The sequence below is a fragment of the Narcine bancroftii genome, chromosome 4 (assembly GCF_036971445.1).
Source record: "Narcine bancroftii isolate sNarBan1 chromosome 4, sNarBan1.hap1, whole genome shotgun sequence".
Classification (NCBI taxonomy): Eukaryota; Metazoa; Chordata; class Chondrichthyes; order Torpediniformes; family Narcinidae; genus Narcine; species Narcine bancroftii.
In genome coordinates, this window is record NC_091472.1 from 130,474,307 (window position 1) to 130,484,882 (window position 10,576).

A 10,576-nucleotide genomic window follows, 5' to 3' on the forward strand; every position below is an offset into this window, starting at 1 on the left:
GTAGAAGGGAGTAAAGCGCCAACAGTAGCAGTTGCTTTAGACGCAGTGAAGGCCTTTGACAGAGTAGAATGGAATTATTTATTCAAAGTATTGCAAAAATTCAGTTTACCAGAGAAGTATATTAATTGGATTAAAGCATTATATAAGGGGCCATTGACGAAAGTGACAGTAAATGGATATATATCAAAGCAATTTAACTTAAGCAGATCAACAAGGCAGGGATGTCCACTATCATCCTTATTGTTCGCGTTAGCTATAGAACCACTAGCAGAATTGATAAGAACAGAAAATAATATAAAAGGGATAAAAATAAAAGACAAGGAATATAAAATCAGTTTATTTGCGGATGATGTTATAGTATACTTAACAGAACCAGAACTATCAATAAAAGAATTATATAAGAAATTGAAGGAATATGGAGAAGTGTCGGGTTACAAGATTAACGTAAATAAAAGTGAAGCAATGCCAATGAATAATGCGGATTTCTCAAAATTTAAGAAGGAATCACCATTTAGATGGCAAATGCAAGCAATAAGATACCGAGGTATACAAATAAATAAAAATCTCGGCCATCTATATAAACTCAACTATTATCCACTAATGAAAAAATTACAGGGCGATTTAGAGCATTGGAAAGATTTACCATTAACACTAATAGGAAGGATAAACTGTATTAAAATGAACATTTTCCCAAGGATATTATACCTATTTCAGGCATTGCCAATACACTTGACAGAGAAATTCTTCAAGGAGTTAAAGAAAATAATAAGGAAATTTTTATGGAAAGGGGGGAAACCGAGGATAGCACTAGATAAATTAACAGAATGGTATAAACAAGGAGGCTTACAATTACCAAACTTTAAAAATTATTATAGAGCCGCACAATTAAGATACCTATCAGATTTTTACCAAACGAGGGAAAAGCCAGATTGGACTAGATTAGAACTAGATAAAATAGGGGAAAAGATACCTGAACACATATTATATAAATGGGATGAAAAATTGGTACAATGTAGGAGTTCTCCAGTATTACATAATCTGCTCAATATTTGGAAGAAGATTCTTGTAGAAAGGAATAAAACAAATTACCAATTACCAAAACTAATAATGATGCAAAATCAGTTACTCCCTTTTACAATAGATAACCTTTCCTTTAGAGAATGGGAGAAAAAAGGGATCAAAAGAATAGAAAAATTTTTTTCAGGAAATAGATTATTATCCTTTGAACAAATGAAGGATAAATATAATATAACTCAAGATACAGTGCTGGCATATTACCAATTGAGATCCTACTTGAAGGACAAATTAGGAAGCAGTCTGAGGTTACCAGAGGGAAGTAACTTTGAATATGTGATTACAGATACAATGATAATCAAAAGATTTATAACAAATATGTATATTAAACTGCAAGAAAAGGAGAATGAGGAAACAAATGGTAAAACTAAACAAAAATGGGAACAAGATTTAAATATAAAGATAAAAAAGGAAACGGGAGAAGTTATGCTCTGGAATGATGAGAAATACAGTAAATATGAGGTTACGTATGATACAATATAACTGGATACACAGGCTATACATTACACCTCAAAAGTTAAATAAATGGGACCCAACAGTATCTGACAGATGTTTTCGTTGTAAAAAAGAAATGGGAACAACAATTCATGCAATCTGGACATGTGAGAAAGTAGAAAAATTTTGGGAAGATCTAAACCAGATATTAAATAAAATTACAGAAAACAATATGCCAAAAAACCCAGAGATTTTCCTCCTAAGTAACATAAAAAACAAAGAATTTGGACTTCATTTGGATGGTGCACAAAAAAGATTTGTTAAGATAGCTCTCGCCGTAGCAAAAAAATGTATTATGTCAACCTGGAAAATGGAAGATAATTTGAGAATACAACAATGGTATATAGAAATGAATAAATGTATTCCATTAGAAAAAATAACATATAGTTTAAGAAATAATATTGAAATATTTGAACAAATATGGGAGCCACACATGAAACACAATAGAGAAAACCTACCGGGGACATTTACCATCTAAATTAACGAAAGGAGAAGGAAATGAAAAGAATTGACTCAGTGGAATTTCTTGTTTATTTTTATTGAATGACCACATTGTTTGACTGGTTTAATGTATCTTAGATTTTGTACTTTAAATGGATGGGGGGGAGGTAGGGAGGGTGGGATGGGACGGGTGGGGGTGGAGAAAATGACACTATATATTTGAAAAGGAAAATGTATGTATCTTGGTCAATGTGGTTTATGGTGTGAAAAATAAAAAAAATTAAAAAAAAAGCGAATGTAACATTATTAACAAGGACTAATTAGCTACATCATATTATTATGGCAGAGCTGGGAGGAAGTACTGAGGTGTTAAAAAAAAATCAGTTGTTCTGCATACTATTTGAAAAACTTAAATACAGCAGATAAGAACAGAGAAACTCAAGATCATAATTATCTACATAATTTAGAAAGTGGTTGTCGGCAAGTTTGCAAGACTCTTAATGATCAAATTAATTTATGTTAAATTCAGGATTTTACTTTATAAGTGTTGACATCAAAATTGTTATCTGTTGTTTATGAATAGAGTTTGGTCATTTAACATTGCATGCAGTTAAGTGAAGAAGGAAATGGTTTTTAATGATACACAAACTTCAATCACAATTTTTACTTTTTATTGCTACTGGTAAACACAAACCTCTTTGTCTTTCCTTAGGTTGAAAACTGGAACCCATTAACTGATACAGTCCCAATCCATGCATGGATTCACCCATGGCTGCCTCTAATGCAGATGCGCCTTGAGCCACTATATTCACCAATCCGCAATAAGCTTTCCAATGCATTGCAAAAGTGGCATCCCAGCGACTCATCTGCAAAATTAATCCTGTTGCCCTGGAAAGATGTGTTTACACCAGGTTCCTGGGAAGCCTTCATGATTAAAAATATTGTTCCAAAATTAGGTGAGATCATGGTCGAATGTAATTTGTGTGAAGCTGGAATAATTCTATTTAGTTTGTGGCACTGTGCAGATATCAGATGCTTTTCAGTACTTTGGTCAATTTTATTCGTGTTCACACTGCGTAACTGAAATTGTGGGAAATGCTGCAAATAGTTTCTGTGAGAGTGTCATAAGACATTTCAGTAATACCAATCTCCCACCTGCAATAATTTCCTGAAGAAAATAATTGATTAAAAAATTAAAGTTAATAATGCATTAGACAAAACAGTCACTGTGGATGATTGGTGGTGGATTCCAAAAAGGTAATGTCTAATAGAGCACTCTTTTTGAACCTTGTCAGGAATGTGTTTAACTGAGTTCGTCATCAATCCGCATCAGCAGCACATGGACACCTTCCATTGGGTAATGGACTGGGAAGACATGATCTCACCATCTAGCCTCATAGGTTTGCTTGAGAAGAATTTTTTTGGGAAGTGGTTGCAGGTAAGTTTGCAAGACACTTAATGATCAGATTAATATATGTTAAATTCAAGGTTTAACTTTTATGAGTTTAAGTGTAGGCATCAAAATTGTTATCTATTGTTTATGAAGAGTTTAGTCATTTGACATTGCATGCAGATAAGTGAAGTAGGAAATGTCTTTTATGACACACGAGTTTCAATCACAATTTTAACTTTTTATTGCCACTAATAATATGTAATCCTTATCTTTTTGAATTTCCTAAATTTACAGGTGTTGTGTTCATGGCTCAGTAACAGCCCTAATTATGAAGAGATCACAAAATGGTACCTGGGTTGGAAGTCCATGTTCTCTGACCAGGTGTTGGCCCATCCAACGATCAAGGAAAAGTTTAATGAAGCACTGGACATTATGAACAGGGCTGTCACCTCCACAGTTGGTAGGAGATTCTGCATTTAGTTTTCCAGAGAATTTACCAAAAGATGTGAAATGTAAATGTTTAAGGGAGGGAAAGGAAATTAATTCATAGGGAAAAATGAAAATATTGTATGTTGAAAATGGCTTGCAGCAAAGAATTGAAGAAGTCTTGAGTATTTTAAGATCCTCTGACTAAATAATCCAAAAAGTGCATGATCAGTATGCCCATCAAAAAAAAACAAGATTCCTTACTTTGAAGTGCATTTGACTTGCTTCGAAAAGCATTGGAGCAACTGAAAATTGCCAGGCAGAACATGTTTTTTTTTTGCCCCGTGAAGACAAATTTCTGAAAGGAGTTCATGTGAATTGGAAGGCTCCTTACAAAACTGGTAAAACCATGTCCGATGACCCCAGATTGAATGCTCCGAAACCCATATCCAACCTTCACTATCCATTTCAGTGCAGTGCAAGTTAGGCATATTTTTGCAATTCCACGAGCAACTCTCCTATGCCTGCTGCATTTGCCTTCTTCAGTATCACCTGCACATTACATCTTTTGCATCTTCACTCATGGGAGAGTTTAATTAAAGCATTGCCAGCAAACATAATAAGTGCCTATATTGAAAGTCATGAAGATATTTTATAATAGGAAAATTGACAGGAAATGTTCATTGGAATAAGATGTTTAACGTACTGTAGATACTGATTTAATAAGTTACTGAACACAGAGATGACAAATTCCTGTGTTTTATCCTTGTTCTGGTCTTAATTAGCAAGACACAGCCAAATTCCTATGACAATAGAGGTTGGCCTCAATCTCTGTGGATTACTTCAGGGTTCAAAAGGAAATTACTCTTGCTCATTATGCAATGGGTGCTTATAGTGTGGAAGGAGAGGATTTTTTTTTTGAAGTTGATTCATGAACAAAACGCTTATTGTTGAAGCCTGTAGATGAAGAATTGTTTTATTTGTTATTACTGGGCTGTTAATCAGTGAAACTCCACTGCTCCTGGGAACAGAGTTAAAGTGCCTGCCAAAATTACAGGCATTTCTGAAGATTGGTCACTCCCTCTCATTCCAGGAGTCTCCAGATTCTGAGGTTTTGCTGTTATCCTCCTATCAGATGGGTTGGAAATGGCTGTCTTCCCTTTCTTAAAATGGCTGTACAAGTCCATCTAGTCAAGAGTAAAAACTTCAGTAGCCAGTGACTATAGTTGTGAATACAAATTATCTTTGTGAGGTTTTTTTTGTGAGGTTTTACTAAGGCTATTAATACATTATTTTGTATTTTACTATATTTTTATTATGAAGTAAAATGATCATCGAACACAGAACATTACAGGACAGTACAAGCCCTTTGGCCCAGGATGTTGAGCTGACCTATATAATAAACCTCTTCAACAAGCTAAACCCTCCCTACCTCACACCCATAACTATATTTTTCTTGCCTCCATGTGCCTAGCTAAGGTTCTTGATATGTCCCTATTGTACCAGCCTCTACCACCACCTTGGCAATGCATTCCAAATATTCACTTTCCTCTATGTAAAAAAAAAAACTTATCCCTGATGTCTCCCCTAAACTTTCTTCCCCTCACCTTGTACAGATGTCCTCTGGTGTTTGCTTCTTTTGCCCCAAAAAAAACAGGTGCTGGCTGTCTACCCTATCTATGCTTTCCATAATCTTGTAGACCTCTTTTAAGCCATCTCTCATCCTACTTGGTCCAAAGAGAAAAGCTCTAGCTCTGTTAACCTTGCCTCATAAGACACGTTCTCCAATCCAGGCAACATCCTTTGCACCCTTTCCACATCCTTCCTGTAATGAGGTGATCAGAACTGAACACAATACACAATATTCCAAGTGTGGTCTTACCAGAGTTTTATCGAGCTGCAAAATTACCTCATGACTCAAACTCAATGCCTAGGCAAATGAAGGCCAGCGTACTGTAGGCCTTCTTACCCATCCATGCGGCAACCTTGAGAGATCTATGGTCCGCAATTTATGACGGTCCAACTTGATGAATTTTCAAAGTTACGATGGTTCGAATCCATACTTTAGAATTTGAGTTCTGATGTGTCCCCACACTTGAGATATGTGGCACGCTATTCTCCCATGATTCTGGGCGATGGTAGCATCGCGTAAGAGTAGCATACGTCATACTCTCTCACGACGCTGCCTCAACCACGCTTGCAGTCTCTGTATTCAACATTCAACATGGTGCATTCAACCTTTAATTATAAAAAAAAATGTTAGGTTTGGTATTCTTTTTCGAGTTACGATTTTTTTCAACTTATGATGGGAGTGCTGGAATGCAACCGTGTCATATGTTGAGGAGCACCTGTATTACGAATCCTGCCATTAACCATATACTCTGGCTTCAAGTTTGACATACATAAATGCATCATTTCACATTTATCTCGATTGAACACCATCTGCCACTTCTCTGACCAACTCTGTATCCTGTCTATATCTTGTTGTATCCTATGACACAACCTTATACACAATCCACAACTCCTCCAACCTTCAAGGTCCCTCAACTCTCTCTCCGCTATATTGACGACTATATCGGGCCTACCTCATGCATTTGTGATGAGCTCGTCAACTTCATGTTCTGGTGCATGCCCACATTTTTTCACACTCGATAAAGGGCTCAAGCCCAAAACGTTGGTTATGTATCTTTATATTTGCGACATAAAGTACACTGTTTGACCTGCTAAGTTTCTTCAGCATTGTGTTTTTACTTTAAGCATGTGGTCTGAAGACTTCCATGTTTTACCTCAAACCTTCATGTCATCTGCAAACTTACTGACCCTACTTCTTCCTCCAAGTCATTTATAAAAACCACAAAGAGCAGGGATCCCAGAACCGATCCCTGCGAATCTCCTCAAGTCACTGACCTCCAGACAAACTATGTTCCATCCACTAATTCTCTCTTCTTTCTGCATGCAAGCTCATTCTGAATCCACGCAGCCAAGGTTCTGTGGATCCCATGCCTCATGACTTTCTGAATGAGTGTACCATGGAGGACCTTGTCAAATGCTTTAATAAAATCCATATACACATCAACCACCCTACCTTCATCTATTTCTTTTGTTACTTCATCAAATAACTCCATTAGTCTCTTGAGGCATGGCCTACTCCTCACAACGCCCTGCTGACTATCCCTGAGAAGACTACATTTCTGCAAATGCTCGTAATCCTGTCCCTAAGAATCCTTTCCAATAGTTTTCCCACCACTGATGTAAGACTTGATTACCAAAGCTAATGTGATGTTTCAGTGTTCTAATGCCTCCATTAACTATATCAACTTGGGCATGATTTTTAAGGAAAGTATCACCTGCGTAACTTGGGGTTTGATTATAAACTGCACCTAATCCAATCATCAATTCTTTCCTATAGAATTCAGACTTCCTTTCATTGTTTTTCTTTTAAACAGGTGGCTATATGCAGCCAGGAGCTCGAGAAAACATTGCCTATCTTACCCACACAGAACGCCGGAGGGATTTCCAGTATGAGGCGATGCAGGAGCGCCGTGAAGCTGAGAACATGGCACACCGTGGGATTGGAGTCACCTCGACCTCCATACCAATGAATTTCAAGGACCTGATCCAGGCCAAGGCTGAAGAGCACAATATTGTTTTCATGCCTTTGATGGGTAAACGTCATGAGGGAAAACAGCTCTACACGTTTGGACGGATAGTCATCTACATTGACAGAGGGGTGGTATTTGTACAGGGAGAGAAAACTTGGGTGCCAACGTCACTTCAGAGCCTCATTGATATGGCTAAATAATATAAAGAGCAGATGACATAAATTACTGTTCTCTTTTTCTTTCCTTTCTGTTTGGTTCTCTTATTCCAGTGATTGCAGTTCAGCAAGACTGTTACCAGTTTATTTGAAAATGGTTTATCAGGAAAAGAGCCATTCATAGTGTGGAACAATTTTCACCACAAACTTTCCTTTTGGCTTTTAGTCCCCAAGTGAAATCGATACTGACTCTAACAATTTGATCTTGTTCAGTCCATTGGCTTACTTGTAGTATTTCTTTAAATATGAAATGCTATGTTTATTTTAATATCTTTTTGTTTTATTTATGAAAATGTGCCTAGGATTGCCACATCAAATTGGTATTGATTTCAATATTTGAATCTCATTAAAGTTTTCAGATGCTTTGCAGATCTCTGATCTGGAATCGGTTCATAATCAAACAAAGGGTTGACGGGTTCCATTGGTAGTTTGGCACAAAACACTGTTCATCTGCTGACATCAAGAACCATGCTAACTGCTACACCGTTGTGTTTATATTTGAGGATAAACTTGTTTTGATTTCATATTTGTTCTCCCTAAGCTGTACACAGGAGACAAAAATAAATTTTGTGGACAGATCATGTGTTAGGGTAATTTCAAACTACCTGTTTCTCTCTGAATCATAGGCAGGGAAAGCCAACCATGTTCGGAAAGGCACCAGTTGTTGATGCAGTGGACCACTGATAAAAGGGCTGAAAACTGCAGTCGATTGTGGTTATAGCCATGCTCCATGCTCCTCTCCTTCATTAGGGTAGAATTAGTAAATGAGTAATGTCTGAATTTTAATACAACACTGGACAATGATTTTTTTTTTCAAAAGGTTTACTTTCTGAAAAAAAAATGAGGATTATGATAGAAAACCTCCAGCTGAACACAAAGATAATTTCAGATTTTCTGTATCATGCAGGAAGTTGGAGAGACATTAAATTAACTTTTCTTAAATTTGGCATATTTATTTGCATAATGATGTTGACGCATTATGTTAGTTCAACTGACTAAAAGATGTTTTGCTACTGATTTTCGTTTGTACTCAGAATCTGACGCCTCTCGTGTCAGTGCCCAACAATAGTCGGCCAGCATTGATCGATTCCAGTTACCCTGATACTGCTCTTCCATGGTCACAATGTCCTAGTGAAGCCTTTCATAATGTCTGTCATTGACGGCACCAAGATCAGCAGGGAAGAAGTCAAAGCGCGAATGGAGAAAATCAATTTTTAATGACATGTTGCACTTCACGGTTTTGTATGCTTGCAGTAGACAAAATATGACGGGAAGTCACAAAAATAGGTTGTATTTTTTTTTAAAAAAGTATGTTATTGGAAAATTTTAAGGTGATTTTTTTGTCATCAGCAGCCCAGAATCAATAAAATACACCCAAAAGTGTTCAAGAAGCAAACGCTTCATTGCCCAGTGTAATCAGTACCCTGTTTTGTTTAAAAAAAAAGCATGATTGGCATAAATAATACTTGAACCTTGTGTGTCATTTATATTTAACAGCATCACACTTTTCTCATAAATATAATGGGAGCAGATCTCATCAGGTAGACGAAGTACGCACTGAACAAATACACACGAGGGGGAAAATGGAAGCTATTTCTACCTTCAAATTCTTTTTCCCTTGATCTGATGGCATCCACTTTGAGGAGCTGGGAGATGCTCAACTTGCAATCTTTCATCAGCATGTACAGTTACAATGACCTCATAATGAACTTCAGGAAGATTTCCAGCTTTCTGACTTTTAATGGACTTGATTTCACATTTCATTTGGGACTAGAATGGATCATTGAACTTGTTCCTTCTATGAAATCATAGGTGATCCGTATCCTTTACTTCATATTCCTTAATACCCTTGGTTAAAACAAAATCAGTCAATCTCATTTTTTAAATTAACAGTTAACTTGACATCAATGACCCAGTTCAGATGAGAATTATGAATTTCAATCTTTTTATTTTTGTCGAAGCATTTTCCAATGGTATGCTTTGAAAGGCTTTGATTTATAAGTTTCTGTATCCTGGTCCTGGATCCATAGACCTATAAGTTCACTTTAATATTAAAAAGCTTCAATGAAGTCATTCCTCAACCTAAATAACAGGAATTACAATCTTAGTTAATGTAAATCCTTTCTTGGAGTCCGAATATCACTTGATGAATCTGCACCGTATTTCTTTTAAGACAAATGTAGCCTAGCATTATAAAACATCACATTCTTCATCATGTATTAATGCCATAAATTGTCTGCTGGTGTATTTTTTAAAAAAAACTTGTGTAATTTAAACCAGTTCACAGCACAAAAAAAAATTCAATCTTCAACTTTTAGGAGCCACCTGCAAAAAGAAAACAAACTTCTACAAATTACAAGCATGTGGCAGAATCACAGACTTCTAAATAAATGTTTTTCTCATATATCCCCATTGACCACATGTATTTATTTCACAGCATCTTAGAATTTAACTCTGCTCCTGCATTGCCAAGTTTTGTTGTAGGTTACAGGTTTAAATTTTTTTTTCTAATTGTCCGCAGCATTCCTCCATAAAAATTGGTTGTTCCAAAGTAACTAACACTAAGCTTGTTTTTTTGGCAGCGGTTTCAGAGGTCCTGGGAAAGAGTGAGCGAGAAATAGTGACCCGAGGGTGTGATACGTTCAAACAAAATATTCAAACAAAACATTCTCATCCTTACTGTTACCAATTATTTTTTTTTCAGTATCTCATTTTCCCACTCAACTATTTTTATTTATTTACTTATGAGATCTTATCGGCAAGGCTGGCATATATTATCTAAGGATTCTGAGTGATGCTTGAGGAACTGAGTTAACTTGAACCTCTATAATCCTGCTTTTGCAGAGGGAATTTCAGCATTTAAACCAGATGAAGGTAAAACTCATTGTCAATTAATGCTCTTAATTGCACATTAAATATGTGTCTGCTTC

The 10,576-nt window shown here is 36.3% G+C and overlaps 1 protein-coding gene across 3 annotated transcripts in view; it reads left to right on the top strand.

Moving 5' to 3' along the window:
• Positions 1-10,052, top strand: part of tfip11 (tuftelin interacting protein 11) — a 35,558-nt gene extending 25,506 nt beyond the window's left edge. For all 3 annotated transcript variants that reach the window (XM_069932849.1, XM_069932850.1, XM_069932851.1), the window contains exons 10-13: positions 2,723-2,966; positions 3,306-3,448; positions 3,698-3,863; positions 7,276-10,052. In XM_069932849.1, coding sequence (XP_069788950.1) covers positions 2,723-2,966; positions 3,306-3,448; positions 3,698-3,863; positions 7,276-7,631 — 909 coding nt within the window. In that variant the 3' untranslated portion in view covers positions 7,632-10,052. The remainder of the gene's footprint in view (positions 1-2,722; positions 2,967-3,305; positions 3,449-3,697; positions 3,864-7,275) is intronic.
• Positions 10,053-10,576: the final 524 nt, after the last annotated feature.